The 25,359-nt window shown below is 41.3% G+C and overlaps 1 protein-coding gene across 1 annotated transcript in view; it reads left to right on the top strand.

Moving 5' to 3' along the window:
- The window catches only part of PDZRN4 (PDZ domain containing ring finger 4), a 391,362-nt gene that overhangs the window by 8,089 nt on the left and 357,914 nt on the right, over positions 1-25,359 (top strand). The window contains exon 3 of the mRNA XM_084624876.1: positions 5,502-5,609. Coding sequence (XP_084481002.1) covers positions 5,502-5,609 — 108 coding nt within the window. The remainder of the gene's footprint in view (positions 1-5,501; positions 5,610-25,359) is intronic.

The following is a 25,359-nucleotide window of genomic DNA, read 5'->3' as shown; positions in this document are numbered from 1 at the left end:
TCCAATGAAAAGTAAGTTTTGTTATAATGATTTTCACGTGGGGCTGTGGTGTGCCACAGAAATCTTTTATTGAAGTAAGTGTGCCTTAAGACTGGAAAAGGTTGGGAAACACTGAACTAATGCAGTTATCTAATATACAAATGTAAACATTGTGTCAAGAATTGTTGAGTAACCAGATAGAAGGAGTCTGTGCTCATCTCAAAGTGCAAGAAATCATTTTTTTCAGGTTATTCAAGGAAAATGTGCATTGCATGAAACTTGGTTTAATGAAGTGAAACAGTGAAACAGCTGATTGGTCCCATAAGCAACAGATTTTTGAGGACAAAATTATGTTCTACCTACAGAATTGCAAGCTTTTCTTTTTGGATAACGTGCCTTTCTGTATCTGAGGGATAAATATACTTACAATTTTATGTGTGTTGTGTTTCATAAAACATTGGAAAGTTTTTTCACTTTTTTTTCTTCCTCCCCTCACCTAAAAAAAACAAACCAAACCCATAACAACCTCGTTATGATTTATCTTAGCAGGAAGGAAGTTATTTCAGAGGGCTATGTTGTATGTTTTTTTAAAGGAGAAGATGATGTGATATCCTAATAAGACTCTATAAGGGAGATCTTCACTCCTGCTCTGGACTTTTGAGACTGCGGGCTTCTGGTTCTGGTGGTGGGAGAATTCTTTGGTTGCCAGTACTGTGGAGACAACCTCAGGCTGTCCTCCATGGACCCCATCACAAACCGCCATAGGGATATACTGGGGGCAACAGGAGTGTGTCAGAGACTGGGTTTCTGGGCAGCCCTGCAGCTCTTGTGCAGCCCAAGGAGGCTGTGGTAACTTAGGTCCGCAGGGCTGGCTAAATTATGCCTGGGGGAAGGGTGTGTGTCCAGCCAGCCTGAGAGCAGCCCAGGATTGGGAGGGCAGAAAGGTAGCTGAAAGCCATTTTAGCCCCCTCCTGCCATCTTGGACTGCGAGTTCTGTGCTGCCCCCCTTAGAACCGAAGCACAAACTCTCGCCCCATGAATGCTGAATTCAGGTGGCAAAGACTGCCAAAGGATGCTGTATGTCACGTATCTATATTGTCTATTTAGGATGGACCAGATTAATCCCCTTAGGCCTGGTCTACAGTGCGGGGGGGATCGATCTAAGATATGTAACTTCAGCTATGAGAATAGCGTAGCTGAAGTCAACGTATCTTAGATCGACTTAGAATCACTTACTTTCCGTCCTCGCAGTGCGGGATCAACGGTGGCTGCTCCCCCATTGACTCCGCTTCCGCCTCTCGCTGTGGTGGAGTTCTGGAGTCGATGGCAGAGCGATTGGGGATCGATTTATCGCGTCTACACTAGATGCGATAAATCGATCCCCAATAGATCGATCACTACCCGCCAATGCGGTGGGTAGTGTAGACATGGCCTTACTCTCATCAGGTAACACCTTACTTTATAAAAAGTCAGTGGGGCCCCTCATTGAGTAAGGTGTAATTTTATATGAGTAAAAGTATCCCTTGTAATCCCTTGTAGTCTAAGAAAAGTTATATTTCTCATATCTGATGTGGACACTCAGTAGAAATCTATTTGTTTACCTTAGAACATTTTTGAACCTGTTCATTTTTGGATCTCTTTTTAGGATGTGAGGCATGAAAAATTGAGGGGGTAGGCAGCAGTTGTTGATTTACCAGCACTTAATTTAGAGCAATATTGTCAACTTGAAATCTAGTCAGAAGGCAAGCTCTTCAGGACAATTACTGTATATTTGTACAGCACCTAGCACAGTGGGGTGGAATCTTGATTGTGGTTTTGCTGTGAAAAAGACCCACACAAAGGACCCAATCCTGCGAACTCTTATATACATGAATAGTCCCGTTGGTCAGGGCCTAACTGACAACATACAAAGTGCTGTAAAATGTACACAATAAAACAAACTGGGAAAATAGCCTCTTTCAGACATAGATATTTTTGTTGTTGTTTGTAACATTAAATAATAGGGCTGTCAAGTGATTAAAAATATTTATCGCAATTATTCTTTTAGTAGTGCGATTAATCGCACTGTTAATAATAGAATACCATTTATTTAAATATTTTGGATGTTTTCGAATATATTGTTTTCAATTACAACACAGAATACAAAGTGTACAGTGCTCACTTTTTATTTTTGATTACAAATATTTGCACTGTAAAAAAACAAAAGAAATAGTATTTTTCAGTTCACCTAATACAAGTACTATAGCACAATCTCTTTATCATGAAAGTTGAACTTACAAATTATGTACAAAAAAACTGCATTCAAAATTAAAACAATATAAAATCTTAGAGCTTGCAAGTCCACTCAGTTCTATTTCTTGTTCAGCCAATCATTCAGACAAGAAGTTTGTTTACATTTGCAGGAGATAATGCTGCCTGCATCTTGTTAACAATGTCATATGAAAGTGAGAACAGGCATTCTCATGGCACTGATGTAGCCGGCGTTGCAAGATATTTACGTGCCAGATGGCTAAAGATTCATACAATAACTCCTCACTTAAAGTCATACCGGTTAACATAGTTTTGTTGTTACGTTGCTGATCAATTAGGGAACATGCTCATTTAAAGATGTGCAATGCTCCTTTATAACGTTGTTTGGCAGCCGCCTGCTTTGTCCACTGCTTGCAGGAAGAGCAGTCTGTTGGAGCTACCTGGTGAGGGCTTGGAACCAGAGTGGACCAGCAGCCCCCCTATCAGCTCCCTGCCCCCCTAAGTTCCCTGTGCGGCAGCCACCCAGCAGGCTATCAATTGCTGGGCAGTTCAGCTGTCCCTCCCCCCACTCCCATGTGCTGCTCCTGCCCTCTGGCTTGGAGCTACTCCTGGGAGCCTCCTGCTTGCTGTGCAGAGGTGGGGAGAAGAGGAGTGTGAATGTCAGGATGTCCCCCTCCCACCGCTCCTGTCCCCCACTTCTGTACCTTATCTCCACGGGGACAACAATACCACAGGGCTCAGGATGGAGGGAGCTTGCTGGCAGCAGCTGCTGGCTCAATTTGCTAATCTACTTAAAAAGCCAGTGTATTTAGAGTGGCATCAGTGTACTTAAAGGGCCAATATGCATCTCTCTCTCTCACATACAGGGTGAGTGTCTCTGTCTCTCTCTGCCATGCTGTTTCCCCTTCCTCCATTTGTGCTGGCTTCTAGAGGCTACATTAACAACAATGTGTTAACCCTTGATGGCTCAGCCCAGTGCAGGTTCATCATTTAGCAGTAGGGCATTCCCTAGGAAATATCCCACCCTCTTTCACCCTCTGACTTCACCACCTCAACCAAGCTTCACAATCATCATTGCTGTGTACAGTATTACATTGTTTGTTTAAAACTGATACACACACACACAGAGTGTGTGTGTGTATAATATAGTCTTTTGTCTGGCCATTTTTTTTTCCTGGAACCTAACCGCCCCCCCTCCCCCATTTACATTAATTCTTATGGGGAAATTTGATTTGCTTAACATCTTTTCGCTTAAAGTAGCATTTTTCCAGAACATAACTACAACATTAAGTGAGGAGTTACTGTATGTTCCTTCATGCTTCAACCACCATTCCAGAGGACATGCTTCCATACTGATGATGGATTCTGCTCGATAACAATCCAAAGTAGTGCGGACCGATGCATGTTCATTTTCATTATGTGAGTCAGATGCCACCAGCAGAAGGTTGATTTTCTTTTTTGGTGGTTCGGTTCTGTAGTTTCCGCATAGGAGTTTTGCTTTTTTAAGATTTCTGAAAGCATGTTCTACACCTCATCCCTCTCAGATTTTGGAAGGCACTTCAGATTCTTAATCCTTGGGTCAAGTGCTGTCGCTATTTTTAGAAATCTTACATTGGTATCTTCTTTGTGTTTTGTCAAATCTGCAGTGAAAGTGTTCTTAAAACAAACGACATGTGCTGGGTCATCATCCGAGACTGCTATAACATGAAATATATGGCATAATGTGGGTAAAACAGAGCAGGGGACAAAATTCTCCCCCAAGGAGTTCAGTCACAAATTTAATTAATGCATTATTTTTTTAACAAGAATCATCAGCATGGAAGCTTGTCCTCTGGAATGGTGGCTGAGGCATGAAGGAGCATATGAATGTTTAGCATAGCTGGCACGTAATTACCTTGCATTGTCAGCTACAAAAGTGCCATGCAAATGCCTGTTCGCACTTTCTGGTGACCTTGTAAATAAGAAGAGGGCAGCGTTATCCCCTGTAAATGTAAGCAAACTTGTTTGTCTTTGTGATTGGCTGAACAAGAAGTAGGACTGAGTGGACTTGTAGGCTCCGAAGTCTTACATTGTTTTGTTTTTGAGTGCAATTATGTAACAAAAAACAATCTACAGTTGTAAGTTGCTCTTTCATGACAAAGAGATTGCACTACAGTACTGGTATGAGGTGAATTGAAAAATACTATTTCTTTTGTTTATCATTTTTACAGTGCAAGTATTTGTAATAAAAAATAATGTACACTTTGATTTCAATTACAACACAGAATACAGTATATATGAAAATGTAGAAAAACATTCAAAATGCCTTTAATAAATTTCAGTTGGTATTCTATTGTTTAACAGTGATTAAAACTGCAATTAATCGCGATTAATTTTTTTGAGTTAATCGCACAAGTTAACTGAGATTAATTGACAGCCCTATTAAATAAATAAGCTCAAATAGAAAAGTGAGTTCTAAATTGACTGTGCCTCTTTAACTTCATTATATAAATCAGTAATTTATTAAAACTTATTTTAAGTCAAATGTTGGAAGTTTGGCATGCAGAGTTGGACTGGCACTACACCATACGTTTAAAAAAATAACTTTAATGTAATCAGAGCTGTCTATTGTATTATTCCAAATGTGGTAAATAACTTCTTAGCTGTAAGTTTGAACTTAAGTGAGTTTCATTTGGAAATGTGTAAAGATCAGCTTGAAAAAGGTTCTCCTTAGCATATCTTTACAGATTTCACAGTTGAGCGAGTTCTCAGTCTCCCATGTAAATAGGATCTATGAGGTTAACCAACTTCAGTAAAATCCCATCACTACTATATGTTACTAAATAGTGTTGCTTTATTTTCTAAGGAAAAAATATATGCAAACAGCAGTGTTAAAGAATGACTTTTCTTACTAACACATGTGCTTCCTCCTTTTTTCTTTAATACGTGATCTTCTTTATATACATTAGTCACATCTGCTAGAAGTGTGAGATTCACTTTAAATATTTTATCTAGGATCTGATTACTATTGCACCTTGTGTTTTCTGTAGACTAAACCAACGTCATAGATTACCTTGTCAAGAATGCTAGAATCGTTTATTAATGCTGTCATTTTGATTAAGGCCTATTCTCTCTTAAGTTAAAAATCCCAAGTAGCTAAATCGCTAGATAAAAAAAGAGAGCTCCATTTTTTAGATGGATTTGCATTTTGCATTGCTGAATATAGCACTGTCTCCTTTGTTGTACTAATATGGCTGTCTTTTATTTTGCAACTTCTATATTGCCCGGTACAGAACAATCAGGAGGATTCTTCACCTGAAGGAATTTATGTGTCAAAAATCTTGGAAGATGGACCTGCTGACAAGACAGAAGGCCTGCAAATTCATGACAAGATCATTGAGGTAAGAGTGAGAACAACACTTTGATGTGATAATGGCAGACTCACTGACTGTGGATTTGATATTTTCACAACGAATATGTTGTAATTTTCCTTCATTAGTGTGTGCTAGCAGAATTATTGTAAACTGAAGTGATCAAATGTTTATCAGATGTGTATATACCTCATGGATTTCTTGAACAGCTGAGTGTATAGAAGTGTTGGTATAAGGATTGTTTACTTTTTCAATTAAAGCTGTAGAAACTGACCAGGAAACCAGGAGTGGTATTCTGTTTTTCTTTATGATGGCTGAAGAGGAGGGTCAAATGGTTCTCCATAAATTCACCATTTTTATGTGAAATTGTTTTTGTCCTGAACAAGCGATATAGCTGTTGTGCACCTGAAATGCTTCAAAGAAGCTGTATTGATAAATGATGTTCTGGGACTCTTTGAACAGTTAGGGAAGCTGCTCTTCTTTTTGATCAGTTAGTTGAACGCATGTTGTTTACCTATACCAATATAATTATTTTCCAATCACGTAATATTCAATTACAGCCTATTAAAGTCTGTCCCCATATAAATATTTTCTTTTACTAAACAGAATTGAAAAGAGTTTGACTTAAAAACTAAAACAAAAAACTCTACCTGAACTCTTAAGAAAATGTTTTGTTTTTGTCTACCTCGTCAACATGGTTAACGTTAAAAGATGCAGCAAAATGTGTGGAAAAAGTTAATTTGCTTAGTTAGTGAATGGGTTCCTTGCTGTGTTATGACAGTGGAATTTTATGTCACAGCTGTAGTACAGCTGTGCCCTTTAATCACCGCACTTAACTGTAACTATAGTATGTTTGCTGCGGGTGCCACACTTTGACCTTGGTTTCAGTGACGGTGCAGAAGCATTGTTTTAACATGAGAATTGAACAGCATTCCAAAACAAGACAAATGGAAACAAGTAGATCAAGAAATTGATACGAAAGGTAGCTGGCATCTGGCACCATTTCCTTATTAAGGAGTTGACACCTGAAGTGTTTCAGTGCTGTCTGAGTACTGGCATTGCTTTCATGGTAAGGGAGCCTAACAGGGTTTTTTTTGTTTGTTTTTGTTTTGGAAAAAGAGAGCGAGCACATGCGCGTCAACTGGCTGAACTATATGTACACTTGGTTAGCAGGGAACAGAGTTGGCTGTAATTATGCTGACCTTGCAATGTGCCCTTTATCTACACAGAGCTCTTGTATTAGAATTTTCTAGCAGCAGCATTATAGCTCAGAAAACAAATTTATTTTCCTCTGATCTTATCGTAGCACTCTTCATGTATTGTTCGATAGAGACTGTGCTGCCATAAGGTTTGATACATTTACTCAAACTTTTATTCTTCATTTTACTATTTTTTCAAAGTATTTTTGTTTTTAATGAAAAAGGTGAAACTTTTTTTACATGGAGGAAAGGGTGCACAGACCAAAATTAATTAAGCTATAAGAGCTCTTGCCTTTCTGTCTGAAGTTACATTTTAGAGAATTTGAGCTATATAAAGAATATGAACGCTGGTATTTAAAGTGTCAGTAGAGCTTAAGTTCCATATGAAAATGTCCTACATAAAAATTATGAAATAGAAAATTAACTCCTGCTCCGCTGTTTTAATAATTTTATGCTACATGGCTGAAGGTTGATCTTTTGACAGCATTAGCCCATCTTTTACTGTGATACTCTATAGCTTCTTAGTTTTTTGTATGGTTTTTTTGTTGTTTGGGAAGGATTTCAAGAAAATCTAGGGAGAAACTACAGAACAGCTAAACATTTTATTAAAAACATTAGTGCTGCAGCATTTAATCAAAATGAGGAGAAAAAAATCAACTTCAGCCTTTCTAAATAAAATCTGAATTAGTAACTAGCTCTGTAATGCTATGACTTTGCCAGTGTAAACATCTGGAGTTAAAAGGTTGAAATTTACCTTGGCAATACATGAATATCAATGTCTTCTCACACCAGAATGCTCTGGAAGTCTGTACTACTGCTGTCTTGTTTAAAGGATCAACATGAATGTTTTCACTGTGAGGAAATGAGTCAGACTGTGTATTTGTTATCAGGAATGTTGGCAAATATACAGAATGAGAGACAATTTTGGTGAGGAGAAAACCGGAACCAGATCTCCTTATTTTTGGTTATTCTGCAGCCGTTCAGAGATCAGACCAAATGTGTGATATATGTGTGTGTTTAAAAGAGATCATTTTGCAGCAATCAAGTGCAGAAATAATTGATGTTGTTTTGGGAGTTTGTAATGACTTCAATTAGTTGTTTGGCTTTGTGGTGCTCATTATAGTCTTTTAGCAGCGCGTAGCTAATGGGATAATGGACAGAACTATCCCATTAAATTGGAAGAAAATCAGCATAGGCATAACAGTCTGTTCTCAAGCCGTGTTTCTAAATAAAGAAGGTAATTAGTTTTAGTGCTTTATCAGACGTTTAACAAACGTTAACTGCAAATGGTTGACAAGAGTGAGTTTGTGCAAACTTCAGATGACTGCTCCAAGCGTTAACTTAGTGCAATGAATGGATTTCACAGTAATGTGATACTGGCAGCTGGAATTGTGAATTAAGTCTAGCAGACTTAATTGTCACCACTTTTCACTACCCATTCGTCACAACCTCGCACAGACTACCAGAAAGTTTGCAAATCAATTAGTCTTACTTTAAAGGATGCTAAAATATGAGATTTCATTTCTCTGTGAACATATTCTATGTAAGTGGAAGAAACAGGTCATACAAAGTACTCAAGTTCAGCTGTGGATAGAGAAACTCGCATTCTCAGTGTGTGGATACTGGAATCTACATTTGTTTGTTGTCTCAAGTATTGGGGTTATATGGACTTAAATGTCATTAGCTTTTCTGATACTTCAGAACTTGCACAATTTAATAAATGCCTGCTAGTTAGCAGACTAAGGCCTTATCTGCACTATGGGGATAAGTTGACCTAGGTTATGCAACTCCAGCTATGTGAATAGCGTAGCTGGAGTCGATGTATCTTAGGTCAACTTACCCCGGTGTCTACACTGCGCTGTGTTGATGGGAGACACTCTCCCGTTGACTTCCCTTACTCTTCTTGTTCCAGTGGAGTACCAGAGTCAATGGGAGTGCAATCTCCCATCGATTTAGAGGGTTTTCACTAGATCCGCTAAATCAAACCGTGGTGCATCGATCGCTGCAGCATCGATCCCCGGTAAGGGTAGACATCTCCTAACATACAAGCCCTAGGTAAGTATGAAAAGGGATCCCACCAGGAAAAGTTGAGTGCCAACAGTCTGAATAGCGAAGGCCCAGTGCCTTCACTCACATGAAAGGGTCATAGTGCACCAATTTTTGCCACAATACTGTTACTCCTTTGCAGAGGGGTAGTAGACTTCAAGGCCTTGCATGTCGGTTTCCAGTGTTTGCCTTTGCTGATGCTAATAGCTTTCTAAAACAGGGGTGGGCAAACTTTTTGGTGTTAGGACCACATCGGGGTTCCGAAATTGTATGGAGGGCCAGGTAGAGAAGGCTGTGCCTCACCAAACAGCCTGGCCCCTGCCCCCTATTCACCCCCTCCCACTTCCCGCCATCTGACTGCCCCCCTCAGAATCCCCGACCCATCCAACACTCCCTGCTCCTTGTCCCCTGACTGCCCCCTCCCGGGACCTCCCCCTCCCAGGACCTCCCGCCCCTAACCGTCCCCTTGGGAACCCACCCCCTATCCAACCCTCCCTGCCTCCTGACTACCCTGACCCCTATCCACACCCCCAGCCCCTGAGAGTCCTCCGGGACTTCCACGCTATTCAGCCCCCCCCACCCTGCGCCCAAAGCCCCTTTTGGAATGTGGCCCTGCGAACATGGGCGGAGAACTCAATAGGAGCAGAGGCAGCTGCTCCACCGGAGAGAAGCGGCAGTTTCCTGTTCAAAGTGCCACTTCTCTCTGGCTGGCTGCACGGCTGTCTGGTGCTCCTCCTGAGTCCTCCACCCGCATTTGCCACGCTCCCGCCACCCGCACATCCCGCCTGCTCCCCTGAGGCTGCAGATGAGCCTCCCTCCCTGCTCTCCCTTGCCCCCGCAGTGCAGCCCCCCTCTCCGTCCCGTGAGGAGGGTGTGCCGGTGCTGAGCTGCCTGAGTGGCAGGCCCTGGGTTCCCCTGTTGTTGGGGGGGTCCCGTGCCAGGGCACCCTGTGTTCACTAGTAAATCCTCCCCTGAGCCACACTGCCTGGCCGGAGCCAGCCATGCCGCCGCGCTGCCCAGAGTGCTGGCGGCACGGCGAGCTGAGGCTGCGGGGAGGAGGAACAGCGGGTGAGGAGCCGGGGCTAGCCTCCCTGGCTGGGAGCTCAAGGGCTGGGTGGGACTGTCCCGCAGGCTGGATGTGGCCTGCGGGCCATAGTTTGCCCACCTCTGTTCTAAAACCATGATATGAAAATGACATGATTCTAGACAGTTTCATTGCTGCCCACAGGGTTCAGATGGGCAGTTTGACTGCTGACCTATTTTGTTTGTTTTACCCTGCTGCTTTTGTTAAAGCTATGGATGCTAGAGCTGGCTCTCTGAAGACTGAGGAAGACATCATTGCCTCAGTTTAATCAGTTCATATTTAGAAGGTTTTATTTACAACCATAAGGCCTGTTCTTTTTTCTGAATGGCATGCAATGCTCTTTGGTGTAGAAGCATGGGTGATAAAAAAGACCAATAGGTTCAACCCTGCAGGTATGTGAGTTGAGATGTCTTAGTGCTATAAGAGGAGTTACATGAAGAGACAGACTTCAAAATGAAAGTATTAGGGTGGAAGTCAAAGTCCTTGATATGGATGACAAAGTTCAGGATGTGCAACTTTGCTGGTTTGGACACACACAAAGGATGAATGAAGGAGACCTGGTGAAGATAACGTGGTGGGGGAATGTGGTAGGAAAGAAACCCTGAGCAAAGCCAAGGAAGTAATGGATGGATTTCATCAAAGAAGGTGGTAAGCAGATGGACCTTAGTATCTCCTGGGTCAGACAAAGCTAGCAGATGTTTGCACAATGATGGGATAAGTGGAAGAAGGATAGATTAAAATCTACAAAAAATTATATTTCTTCCCCTCTTGTTTGGTCTTTACATTCATCCAAAAATTGTGATTTGAATTTTTCAAGCCCTGTTGTACTTGGTAGAACTCAAATTATCCTGCATAATGCCATCAAGTTATCAAAATTAAATAACCTACGTTTGTCTCTTCATTGCAATGTTGTGCATAGAACATATTTCCGAGGTAGAGCTTGTAAATTGGGTTTCATCTCTTATTCTATTTCCCTCTTTGTTGTTTTCACTTTTTAAAGAATGCATCCCTGATGAATTTCTAGCACATGTCCACAAAGCCAGTTTCAGTAAAGTCTGAAGGCTTTTACCAGCACAGTGGTTCTCAACGTATTTGTCGTTAGCGGCCCACAATTAGAGTTGCCAGGCTTCCAGTTTTCGACTGGAATGCCTGGTTGTAAAGGGACCCTGGTGGCTCTGATCAGCACCACTGACCGGGCCATTAAAAGTCTGGTCGGCAGTCCAGCGGGACTAAGGCAGGCTCTCTGGCTCCCCGTGGCTCCCAGAAGTGGCTGGCATGTCCGGCTCCTAGGCGCAGGGGTGATGAGGGGAGCTCCGCATGCTGCCCCCGCCCTGAGGGCCACCTTTGCAGCTCCCATTGGCTCCCCACAGCCATTGGGAGATGCGGGGGTGGAGCCTGCGGGCATGGAGCTGCCTGGATGTCCCTGCGCCTAGGGGCCAGGTCGGACATGGCAGCTGCTTCCGAGAGCTGCATGGAACCAGGGCAGGCAGGGAGCCTGCCTTAGCCTGCCTTAGCCCCGCTGCGCTGCCAACCAGGAGCTGCCTGAGGTAAGCTCCGCCCAGCTGGAGCCTGCACCCCAACCCTTGGCCCCAGGTTGGAATCCCCTCATGCACCATATCTCCCTTCCAGAGCCCACACCCCAACCCGCTGCCCCAGCCCTCAGCCCTCTCCCACACCCAAACGCCCTCCTGGAGCCTGGACTCTGCAACCCCTCCCACACACCAACCCCCTGCCCTAGCCCATTGCCCCCTCCTGCACCCTGAACCCCTCATTTATGGCCCCAATCTAGAGCCCTCCCCCCCTCCCATACCGCAATCCCCTGCTCTGGCCCAGTGAAAGTGAGGGAGGGTAGGAAACAGTGAGCAACGGAGGAAGGAAGGATGGAGTGAGTGCGGGGCGGGGCCTTAGAGAAGGAGCGGGGCAGGGGCGGGACTTTGGGGAAGGGACGGGCAGGGCAAGGGTGTTTGGTTTTGTGCGATTAAGAAGTTGGCAACCCTACCCACAATGTGTTACCTGGGCCGCAGTTTGAGAATCACAATGCCCCCCTCAAACCCTCCTACAGACCCCTATGCCCAATGCCCCGGTCTACCCACAGATCTCTCCACAGAGTGGGGCCAGGAGCATACCCCATGCTTGGGGCTGCAGGGCAGCCCCTACCCTGCTACTCCCACCATGTGGCAGCCCCTACCCCCCTGACTGTGCCACGTGGCAGCCCCAAGCCTGGACCCTGCTGGGTAGCCCTGAGCCCAGACCCTGCAGCGTGGGGCTGGGCAACAAGGCAGGGCAGCCCTGAGTCCAGACCCCGCTGCCTGCGGCTGGGCGGCCCGGCAGCCCCGACCCCGTACTCCGTCATGTGGGACAGGGCAGCCAGGGCCCTGGGCAAGGGGGGCTGGGACTCCAGACCCTGCCACACCGGGCAGGGTGGCAGGGCAGCCAGGGCTCTGTACCCCACTGTACCAGGTGGTGCGGCAACCTGCCCCTTTGACTCTGTGGGCCCAGCAGCCTTTAAGCACACAGCTGGGCCACAGCTGTGTGCTAACTGGGCCACATGCAGTTGAGTACCGCTGTATTAGCAGAAGGAACTTGCATCTGTAAAGTGTCTAACCAGAAACTTTTAAACTATTGCTAGACTGCTAACTGAGCTCTGTGTCAACCCTGTGATGTTTTACCTTCTTCGTGTTTCTGTCATTACATTCATTATGTTGCCGAAGCAAAATCTCTGATATTTATCATGTTTGTTTTGCTTAGGATATCCACTGTTAGATTACATCTGTAGAAGTAGTGAGTTTAGAAACAGTCTTGCTGGGATCAGAGCAATTTGGAATGGCTCTGAATCCAAGTTCATGATGGACCAATAGACGATGGGTAGTAGCAGAGGAATGCTTCCTTAATGGACACATCACATGGTTAAGGTGTGGTATATATCACATTGTTTTATAAGACAAAGTAGGTTTTGTTTAGTCATCTAAAACCACAGTAGTTTTGGCAAAAGATGCTTCAGTAGTCCATACAGAACATTAGACTTGCAAACCTTAATTCAGATAATATGATGATCCTGGACCATACTCTGTCCTCATTGGAGGTGAATAGGTGTAAACAGGGGCAGAATTTGGCCCAGTATATTTTGCTTTCAAGCAAAGACTAAAAATATAGTAGCTAGGTAGTGGAGTTTTTTTTCTATGTTAATGGAATAGCATTGTATAATAAATTATCTGTATGCAATTGTTAATTCTAGTTAAGATCCCTTAGACTGTTGGTTCCATGGAGACTTAAGTTTGCAAACAGATTAAATACTGTTTTGACACTTTGTAATATTGTAGGTTCTCAAAGAATTATAAAATGTCTTGACTTACAACAGGCTTTTTCCTTTGTGTATTTTAAAGGTAACTGAAAGGGTTTTTACCTGCTAAGAACTGAATTTGCGCCTAAATTCTGCAAATTGCTTAAACTCATGCTTATGTTTAAGCATGAGTTGTGCAGCTGATTTCACAACTCTGGGACTACTCTCATGCATCAGGTTAAGCATGTGTTTAAGTACTGGCCAGGATTTGGGGCTCAATGTTTAGTCTGTGTCTCACAACAGATAATGACATTGCTAACTGTAGCACAGGGCAGAGAATTACGTTCATGTCATTCCTTGTGCTACTTTAGTGTTAGTGATGTGCTCCTCTATTGAAGGAGATACACCAAACCCTTAAGTGATGGCAGATAGATAAGGGGGAATCGTATTTTCAGATATTTGAATTTGTTTAGAAATATTTTTGTTTATAATATTTAAGTCCATACATATGTTCAGTTTGAGATCTTAAATAGTTTTGCAAAATTTGGTTGAAACTATCTGGGGACAAAAGCACAGGGAAGGTGGTAGTGAAAAGGAAGGAGTGTGGTGAGTATGCAACATATTTCTTCCTCTGAGCCTACAGAATCCCTCTGTACAAACAGTATGTATTTGGGATTCTTTGGATTTGCATTGAAAAGATGAAAGGCATTTTCAGACAGTGTTCCTTAAATAGTTTGGTAAATTCAGTAGAAAATTCAGTGGGATTTCCTGCTGCTCACAGAAGCATTAACTTCTGCTCTGCATATTTTACCCATCTCAGGCATATGAATTTGAGGAGAGGTTGATGTAAATTTGAGTAGATGGATAGCACTACCACCAAGCTGGCTGTGTTCTCAGGCAGAGCAGATCATGGTAAATCAGCGGTAAACCCCTTTATGGATCTTTCAAGATCCATAGCTGGTGTTGTTGCCATTTATCACAGATCCTCAGATTTTGCATGAAGGACAGGCCACACCCTGGCCCTTTCACAATGACACTAATCCATCCCCCAATGGGATGTGTCAGAAACTCTGCAAATTGAAACTCCGAATTTCTCTGAATGCTGTGTTTCAGTTTGTGCTTGCTGCATGTTCATTCCTTCTCCCTTTTTTCTCAGTCTATTTTTTTAAAATTTACCGTTAAGTTTCTAAAGGAATAAAACTCTAACTCTTGGATTTCCAGAATCGATCAATAAAGATAATAGGCAGTTTACATGGAAGGCATGTTTGCAGTAAATTCTATTCTGTGCCGTTTCTTATACCCTGCTCATTACGCTAGTATCTGAGTAGCGTTCAGTAGCACATTGAGCAACGTTACTAACATGTGTCTCATTTTTTCTCTCCTCCCCTCCCCAGGGGGAGAAGTGGATCTGCAGCGGAGTGTTTTGTTTTGGAATTTTTTTAAATTACATACACACATGTTGCTATGACTTTATTAGAGAAGACAAGCTCAAAGCAATTAACCTTGCGCTTGAATGGTTAGGTTTGTGATGGTTCTTAATTCCTAATGCCATAGTCTCAACCAGTCCTTGAGAAAGGTCCGTCTCTTTTACAGATGAATTTTACCTTATTGTAGAAAGTTCCGTTATGTCAGAGGAGTGAAGTTGTCAACCATGGTCTTCATCATGGACCTTTAGTCGATCTTTTACATATCCTGGGCCCAATATTCAATCTGGAGCTGAAACAAAAGACATGGTTAGTTACAAAAGGATTGAGAGTATGGAAGGCATTTTCAGACAGTGTTCCTTAAACCTTCTAAATGGTTGGAGAATAGACAAAGTTAAAAGCTTCAAGAGCTTTGCAGCACTGACTGGAGAGGGCTTGCTCTTTGAAGCTCACATGATGAGAACTGGCTGGAATAATTAATAGTAGACCCAGCTGTGAGTGACTCTGATGAGGCTAAAGAGAATAGTACACTAAGCTTGTTGCTTCGAAGTTCTTAAGGAAGTTTGAGAAGGCTGTGCCTCAGTGAACACATGCTGCTGTATTCCTAGCAGTTTTTTAGTGTTTTCACAAAGTAAAATGAATAGAACCTTCTTCAACCTTTTGTAAAAGGTTGTTCTTTATTGTGGATTGAGTCAGCTTCACAATGAGAGGAGAGACAGCTGACATGTTGTGTGAATGCAGTGTTTTATCTTCTTAACCCGTTGAATTGTAGCTGCTTTTGCAGTCCAAAGGCTGTATGCCCCAAGAGCTTTGATATTCTCTGCCCCTTTTCTTAATCAGTTAATTACATTTGTAAGAAGTAGCTAATCACTGTTCTCTGTAATCTGAGGCTGAGCGAAGAAAGCCATTAGTGTCTACCAATGCAGAAATGTTCAAAAAGAATAGTCATTATTCATGACTTCACTGGGGCTGGGTTTCTTTAAAAGATTAATAACCTAATTTTCAGATTGCTGTGAGATACTGTAATGTTTTGAACAAGTGAGTGCTCCTCCAGCTAACTCATGAGTGGGAATAGTCAGGAATGAATATGTAGCTTATGCTTTTAAGATGTGTGGAAAGAAATTGAGTGAATATACAAAAGATACCTTTGTGAAAACCTTTTTCCCCACAAATTCAATATTCTCTAGAACTGAAAATTCTATAGTGTTCGAGGAAATCATTCTCAGATTAGAAAGATCAGATGTGGCATTTTCTAGATGCAGTCCAAGTCAGTTTTAAATAAAATCAAATGTTCTGAATTGGTTCCATTGGTGACTAATAAACTGTCTTACTGTGAGACCTAGATTTCAGACTCCTTCTCGGACTTTCACTAATGGGGCTGTGAATGGCTGAAGGCATCTAGGCAGTCACTTTTCAGTGAGAATGGTGCATGTTGTGTTGTCCTCAAGTTGGTTGGCTGAAAGGGGGTAAAATAGTGCGGAGGACAAATAATATGTATTTTTAGTAAATGGATATCTTCGTTGTGATTTTGTTTTTAATGAAAAATATTTCTAATACATATCTTTTTCTGTAGACCCAACCAAATTGCACTGCTGATGCAGCACAGGGGACAGAGTGAGTGGAATGTTAGAAATTTCTCTTCTTTCAGATGAGGCTTTATGCACAGGTTTATTCTGCCCATCTGTGGTGGTTGGCTTGTACCTAATGTTAGTAAGATGAATGAATCCAATGACTCCACCTATTCTTACTCTCTTCTTGAATATCTAGTGGTAAAATGCTTTTATAGACTGGACAAAATAAGAAAAATGCACCAATCATTGCACTTAACATGATGCAACGTGGACAGTTGTTAAGAAACTGAGTTTATTACTTGAGGTGATATAATGTAGCATGAAACATCACCAAGTACAAGGCTACTGACTGCTGCATGATATGTTCATGGAGAAAAACATATTGGATATTATCTCTCTTACGTGACAAATAAGAGGATTTCAAGGAGACTGCTGAGGAAGGCAGAATAGAGAACAGGTATTATATGATACCAGCATTCAACCAAACTGCCCATGAGATTTGCCATGTATGTGGCTTAGAACTTGGACATTTCCTTTTAAGTGGACTCTCTCAATCTTAACATGGCTCAGCTCTCAAAGAGTTTGATTTCTAAAGTCCTCCTAGCTGCCTGCAGGAAAGGGCATACAACTTGAAATGAAGGAGGTTTGCTGTCTTGTGTGAATTCAAGCAGCTGGATCCCTGCATTTCTGATTGATCAGGGCTAGCCCTAGACACGTGGCAAGTGTGTGGCCATAGGGCCCCCATGCTGACAGCAACCCTTTTCAGCACACATGTATAACCTTGCCCACCAGCTGTGTACTTTTGAATAGTAGCTTCTGTTGCAATCCAAAGGCTATATGTTCCCACTAGCTTTCAAATTATTCTTCTCTTCTCCTTAATAGGTTAATTATGTTTGTAACAGGTACATTAATAAACATTTCAGGCAATTATGTTTGCACAGGGTACCTCAAACCTGAAAACTGAACGTGGGGTCCCAGCCCTTCATTCTCCTAGAATGACCAGCAACCTCACCCAAATCAAATACCATCTGCTGATGCCAGATGTGGTAGGTGGTTTCTGAGGTGTGGCTGGGGCCTCACACAGCTTGTTTTGTTCAGGTTCCTGCATAACCTAAATCCAGCTTTGCGCTTGATTGCCTTTAACATCTTTAGAAACGTTGCCAAAAGAGAGATGCTAACTGCACTGAGAAGCAAGCTAGTTGCAAGTTTGTCTTTCTGATGTTCTTTGATAGGTAAACTAATCACAATGCAGTCTCTAGTTTAGGAGGTTTATTGAGAGAGTGACAAACTGAAAGCCTTCCATATAAAAACCTACATACAGTATCAAAGATTATTACTGAGTTCCCTGTACATTTTCAAAAACTTTAAAAATGTTTTACTTTCAACATTTTTTAAAACAGACTGATTTTCCTTTTAGAAAATTTACAAAATGTTTGTTTTTCCTGAAAAGAAAAGGAGTACTTGTGGCACCTTAGAGACTAACCAATTTATTTGAGCATGAGCTTTCGTGAGCTACAGCTCACTTCATCGGATGCATACCGTGGAAACTGCAGCAGACTTTATATACACACAGAGAATATGAAACAATACCTCCTCCCACCCCACTGTCCTGCTGGTAATATCTTATCTAAAGTGATCATCAGGTTGGGCCATTTCCAGCACAAATCCTGGCTCCATGAATTTATCCAATTTGGGTTTTTTTTGGTGGGGGGGGGGCTGTGGAGGAGTGGAGATTTGACTACACACATTTTTCGTTTAAAAGATTCTGGCAGCACGGTTTTCCTGACAGATATATGAAGAGTCTTTCCTGAGTTGTTTAACTGTTGTGACATTCTTAATATGGAACTGGCTTTTTTTTCCTTCTCAGTAGAAGCTAGTGAATTAGTATTCGCACCCAAATAATTAGTTCTTCCCAAGTATCATCTTTTAGCTAATCAGTCACCAGGTCTGGCTTATATTATCATCTACAATTCAGAGAATGCTGTCAGTGGAAAACGTTGAGGGCAGAGTTTTAACCTTATCACCGACAAATCCTGTCATTTGTTGGTTAAAGGCCTGGGGTTACATTATTGCTCTCCTACTGTTGTCACTAATCAGTATTTTACACAGTTAAAATACAAAATTAAAGTAGTGCTGGTATATTAAAGAGTCTGCCTTCTGTATAAGCTATGTTGTGTGATTTGTCCCACTCTTTTGTATTTTATCTGTTTGGACTTAAAGCATTATGGGTCAGAGACCTGGCTTATTCTATGTCTTTAAAGAGCATAGTACACAAAATATTATTTATGTAATAGATAAATAATAATAAACAGTATAAATAAAGTGTCTGTAATGCAACATAAAACAGTATCTTCCTAGTGGTGAACATTCTGCTTTGACTTTTCACTTGGTCTGACCCTGGAGTCCCTTTTTATTTAGGAACAAGGGGGAATCTAACTGACCAGAACATAGCCAAAGCTAAAGAAAGCTCTGGAAGCTTGGCTCTTCGTGCTAATTTAGCTTATTGTATCTAATGTTTAATGGGGACAACTGAAATGTGCTGTCTGCCTATGAATATTCATTGTAGTGAGCCAAATGTTTTGCTGACTGTTTTGTTAACAGTGTGCAATATTTTAAGGGATTTACGAGCACAAATAACACTGAAAGTCAACTGTTTTCAACTGTTGTATGGGCACATCTAGTTATGGAGCATAAGTTCCTTGTTTCAGAGTCCTCCTTGTTGCTCTGTAGCTGTCAAGTGCAGATATATGTGATGATACCTACATAGAAAGGGTTACTTTCCTGTGAGATTTGTTCCTTGAAAGCAGTATTCTCCATTGATTAATGCTCATCCACCCCTTTTCATGAGTCTTGTACACTCGGACCCTAAAAAGGACCTTTTGGATTTGTGTCAGTTATTACCTCATGTATGATTCCAGAATTCTCTCAAAAAAAATTTTTAGGATTGCCAATTCCATTCTTCAGAAGATTTGTAACCCAAGAATTTCTAATATACTAGCTTCATAGAACAACAATTAAAGGTGAAGTAATATACCCTGGAATCCTTCAAACTTGCACAGAATGAGTGTTTATCCAACTCTATATTAATGCAACATTTTACATCTCTGTATTTACATGTATATGTGCATGTATATCAAATATGGAGTATTTGGATGCATTGTACACCAGAAAATTGGCAGAGTTTGTGTAAATACATGCAAATTGCTCTGGATGTTGTTTGCATTTTAGCTCTGAATATGACGTCAGCACCTTGTCAAAGGACTTTCCCTTCCTGGGAGACCTCCAGGGAGGGTGTAGGAGTGGGGATCTAATGAACTTCTTGCTGCCGTGATTTACAGTGTGTTTTATGGGGGTAGAAAGAAAGAAACTGAAAAAACAAAATTGACTAGATATTACAATGTGTATTCGAAAAGGTAAATGTCAGTGAAATTTGGCCCTTCAGACTGGTTTAAAAATGCTGTATCTTTTCTATGAAAAGTTTTGAATGAGATAAATAAAGTTTGTATTTTTTCCTGAAAGTTTTATTTCTGCCCCATGCCTTTCTCTTCTTTTTTTCCCCATCCAAACCATTGCTTTAGTCTTCACTGTCAGCATCTCCCTCAGCTGTGGTCTCATTGTGACTCTACCTCTTATCATGGTCCAAATTATCTCCAGTTGTTACATGTGTGTTTTGGAGACAGAAGCATAAATCAAGATCCCTTTTTAATGTTTTTGTTTGTTTCAGAAACATTGAGGTAAAATGAAAACATTTTAAATGGTGATGTGGTTTGTTAGTAATGGAGGTGAGGCGTGTGGACAGTGAAATAGACAATGAAGCCTGGTCCTAATGAAATAGAGGCCTCAAGTCATATACACTCTAAAATTCTGCATTGAATATTTCATTTTCTTGTTTCCAATTCAATATCAGCTGACACACCTCAATATCTTTTGTTGTCTGCTTTATTGATGTGATGTCCTCAAACCTTATCTTCTGCTTGCAGAAATAGATACATTAGCGGAGGCTGTGTATCTCCACTGAGCTGGAATGTTGTTACTGTGGGCTCGTGAGCTCAACATCCATGGGTGTTCACTCCTGTGGAACACTTGATCTCTGCTATTAATTAGAAAAGCATTTAGGACATTATTGTTCCTATGTATATGCTAAGCCATCCATTTATTACCAACAATCTACTTGCACTGTACAAAACACTGAAATACAAGAACTTGTAATCTAAAGAAAGTTAGAACACACTGGGAAACCCATAGGAGGAAATATCTGTAGTGGTGGGGCTGCTGCTACTTATGACTCTTGAATCACTCTTGTGGGTTTATAGTTTACATGATGCAATTTAACTGTATATGGTTTCAGTTGAATTTGAGTACCTGTGGCATGTAGTTGCTCTGTAGATTGCTCTTTACTGTATAACCAGTACACTATTTACTGCATCTAATTTTGTGCATGGAGGTACATGTTCAAGTGAAAGAGAGGTTTCCTTATTTTATTCACTTTCTGTACTTACATTAAAATATTCCCAGGGCCCAAACTGGCATTTCTTGTTTGTCTAAATATTCCATGCATTTAAGTGGCAGCTTTGAATATACAAGGAATGTGGCACTGGAACCTGTGTTCACCATCACTGAGCTCTTTATTTAATCACAAAGCGTTGTGGTGGTTAGGGTCAGAGCCTGCACTACAATACTGTCATGTTCAGATACTTTAAATGGTCTGCACCAAACCCCAAAACATCTTTTCACTAATGGAAAACCCCTCCTCTCCCTCCTTCACACACAAAGAAAAGAAAAAAGAAAGAAAAATAGAAGGGGAAAAAATACCTCCAGCAGCTAAATTTGGAACATTGTTACATACTTTCTGCCAAGAAAAAGGGGGGAAGAGTCTTAAGTTGCAGTATTCCTGTAGAGCCCTGAGTCTTCAGAGACTTGCTTTGAAATCAGTTAGCATATGGTTTCATGTCAAATCCAGTTTCTTCACTCTGTGACTCCTCAGGGTAGGGATAATAAGTGATGCCAAACTGTTTAAGAGCAATCTACATCCTATAAGGTGATGAGCAGTGTACCATCCTGGCTTATTATGCCCCTGCTGAAATGGAGGAAGTGATGTGAAAAGCAGTGACAGCTGAAATCACTTACCAGATTGCAGTTTTGAATGTTCACAGGGATGCTTTAAAAAACTCAGTGAACCCTGATTGTATCAGTTTCTGGAGGAAAATTAATTAATTGTTCTTGAAATGATGGTGATGGTTTTTAGCAAGTGAAATTTCAGATTTGTGCTTGGAGGGGGAGAAGGAATATTTCAGACCTAGCAATAGGGCAGTATCACAATGTACCTTGTTAGTCTTCAGTGACATGGAATTACTTTGAGAGAAAAGACTTTATAAAGGTCTAGAAATTGGTACTGTTACTTTGGCAAGAAAGCCACCGGAATGAATCTGATTGGTCTGAACTACAGCTCTTAATCTGTCCCCTTGCCACTCTTGTATACAATCTACTGTATGTGACTGATTAGTATTCAGAAAGTCTTAGCATTTGTTCTTATATCACACTAGTGAAGAAATATTTTCCTTTCCCAAAAATATACTCAATTCAATAGTAAAGTTGCATTTTTACATAAACAGATGGAAAATAGAGTTGCTTTATAAAATTTAAACCTGATAAATTCTACTAAATATTCAAATATTATGCAATGTTCTATTAAATATTTATGAAGTAACTTGGTAATATTGGGGTGGTTTTGGATTTGGAGTAATTTCATACGTGCCATTGCTTTAGTTTTAGTTCACACTTGGATTGGTTAAATAAAGAGCAAATTAAATCAGATGACATCCAGAGTGGTGTATGAGTTACAGCAATTACAAAGTATGAATTTGATTTTAAAGCATTGTGCCATGGGCCAAATGGTGCACAGAGGCTGACCCCTTCCTGCAGTCACCATCCCCACACTCCCATACAGAGGACGGACAGCTTCCTGGCTCAACATCCTTGGGGGCACAAACTACTGCAAAGATGAGGGGATGGAGAAAATGCAGTGGCCACGCCCTTCCTCCAGTTTCTAGTAAAGCTGGCTGGATTCACATGCAGCACCCCTGGGAGTTTTGTATCAGTGAGTGTGCTCCTCTGTACACCTTGAAATTCCAGGAAGCATTGTGCCCTTGGGAGGCACAATCCTATGTCTAAAGGGTGCAGTCCTTTCTAGAGCTCTCATGGGAATTTAGTGGCACCCCCTGTACTCAGGGCTGTGGATAAAAGCCACATGTGAGCCATCAAGTTGTTATTTTTAGTTGTATTGCACTAGCATCTAGAGGCTGCAACCAAGATCAGGATCCCCATTATGCAAGGCACTGTACAAACAGATATTCAGACATAGTCCCCAACCTCTGAGTTTACCATCCAAATAGACAAAATAGATAAAGGGTTAGAGAGGGGGATATAATAGAGTGGTGATTTTCAAGTATCAGTAGCACTTTGATTTTTTTTTTGTTTGGTTGTGGGTTTTTTAAAATATTTGTGGGTTCATTTTAGTATAACATATGTTACATATAAAATATACTAAAGGGCAAGGATGGGTGCGGAGGGAAGACAGGAAGGGACTAGCTAAAAGGAAGATCTGTAATTTTAGTTGTTAGATTCTTCCAGTCTGATTTTACATCTTAACTGATAAGCACAACGCAAGCAAAACTCTAACTTTCTCTTGCAACAGTTCTCCAGCTGCAGATGGATAATGTCTGACTGTATATATAGGACTTGATTTTTGTGTGGGTGCATGTGGGTACAATCTTTGGGGCACGGACTGTCTTCCTCCGTTGGAAAGCTCCTACCATATTTTGGGGGCTTCTTCTATACAAATAATTCAGCAAAAAGAACGAGGAGTACTTGTGGCACCTTAGAGACTAACACATTTATTTGAGCATAAGCTTTCGTGGGCTAAAACCCACTTCATCAAATATATTTGTTAGTCTCTAAGGTGCCACAAGGACTCCTCGTTCTTTTTGCTGATACAGACTAACATGGCTACCACTCTGAAAAAATAATTCAGAAACCACTGACCAAATATGAAAGTTATTACCCGCAATTCAGCAGACCAGAGCGTGTGTCTGTATCGTCTAAGATTTGTCATAATTCTAGGAGGAGCAGTTATTTTTTAAATGTAAATAGTCTGTATGAATCTTGTGGCAAATTAATGACTTGTCAGATTAAAATTCTGCTGTAGGACAGAGGCCAATATAATTTATTTTCCGTGGCAAAAAATGACATTAGTCAGTTTGCTCCCATAGTGGTGTGATGCGATCAGAAGAGAAGCGGGTCTCCTGATGGTAACGAAGGGGGAGGAAGGCTGTTTTTTATTCCCTCCTGTGTCTTGATTTTGCAACTATGAATGCTGCTGTTGAAGGCAGTTAGGGAGTTTCAGCAGGAGGAGCTGCTGCTGCTACAAGAGTGGACACTCCTTTTGCTCTAGCCTCAGGCAATTCTGGGCTGTTACCCATGCTGATTCTTAACTCACACAAAAAGAAAAGGAGTACTTGTGGCACCTTAGAGACTAACCAATTTATTTGAGCATGAGCTTTCGTGAGCTACAGCTCACTTCATCGGATCCATACTGTGGAAACTGCAGCAGACTTTATATACACACAGAGATCATAAAACAATACCTCCTCCCACCCCACTGTCCTGCTGGTAATAGCTTATCTAAAGTGATCATCAAGTTGGGCCATTTCCAGCACAAATCCAGGTTTTCGCATCCTCCACCCCCCCACACACAAACTCACTCTCCTGCTGGTAATAGCCCATCCAAAGTGACAACTCTCTACACAATGTGCATGATAATCAAGGTGGGCCATTTCCTGCACAAATCCAGGTTCTCTCACCCCCTCACCCTCCTCCAAAAAACACACACACAAACTCACTATCCTGCTGGTAATAGCTCATCCAAAGTGACCACTCTCAGTACAATGTGCATGATAATCAAGGTGGGCCATTTCCAGCACAAATCCAGGTTTTCTCACCCCCCACCCCCATACACACACAAACTCACTCTCCTGCTGGCAATAGCTCATCCAAACTGACCACTCTCCAAGTTTAAATCCAAGTTTAACCAGAACGTCTGCGGGGGGGGGGGTAGGAAAAAACAAGGGGAAATAGGCTACCTTGCATAATGACTTAGCCACTCCCAGTCTCTATTTAAGCCTAAATTAATAGTATCCAATTTGCAAATGAATTCCAATTCAGCAGTTTCTCGCTGGAGTCTGGATTTGAAGTTTTTTTGTTTTAAGATAGCGACCTTCATGTCTGTGATTGCGTGACCAGAGAGATTGAAGTGTTCTCCGACTGGTTTATGAATGTTATAATTCTTGACATCTGATTTGTGTCCATTTATTCCCATATACTCACACAGAAGCCTGTTAAATCAGTATTTCAAGTATTGATGCTCAGCACCGATAGACAACAGTATGGTGATTGCCCTATCCCCTTTTTTGGTATGTAACTAAGGTCATGATTCTGAGAAATGCCAATCAATTGTACTCCCGTTAATTTCACTTGGAGTGCTTAATTTTCTTGGGGCTGATTCAACCCACTATAGTCAAACAGTAGTTAACACAAGAAATCATTGGGAATAAATCTTTTCAAAATTTATTTGCCAGCTTACGTCCTGATCTAAGTGTCTGACTCCAATTCTGTAACGTACAATGTGCTAGCAATTCTTGTACCCAACATGGAGCACCATGGAAGTCAGTTTATGTCCATTATAAAATAAAAGGACAGGTAAAAAATTTTCAGAAGAATACTGAAATTAATCAACTGTGTAGACAATTTTGACTTCAAAATGTAAAGGCCAAACTTGAAATAACAAATGACAGGTGGGTTTGTGTGCATATATATAGTAAAGTGGCTGTGTATTTGTAAATGGCTTTTTGTTTGAAGAACAGTCTGCTCGTTAGGGCTGGTAATAGTATAGACATCTCTGGAGTGCTTGAGTGATCTAAACCTAAGCTGCTCTTAATAATGGCTTGTTGAAAGAAAGAAGTGAATCCCCAAGGATCTGCCTCATTGTACTCAGCTGGGATCTGTACACGCACCCCCCCCCAAAAAAAAAAAAAAAAAAAAAAAAAGAGAGAGTGCCATTTGATTTCAGTGCTATCCTAAGTGCATTTGCAGTGAATGTGTATATTTTCCCAAGGTTACAA

Source organism: Lepidochelys olivacea, assembly GCF_965140295.1.
Source record: "Lepidochelys olivacea isolate rLepOli2 genome assembly, chromosome: 1".
Taxonomy (NCBI): domain Eukaryota; kingdom Metazoa; phylum Chordata; order Testudines; family Cheloniidae; genus Lepidochelys; species Lepidochelys olivacea.
This window is presented reverse-complemented; position numbering and strand designations above follow the sequence as displayed.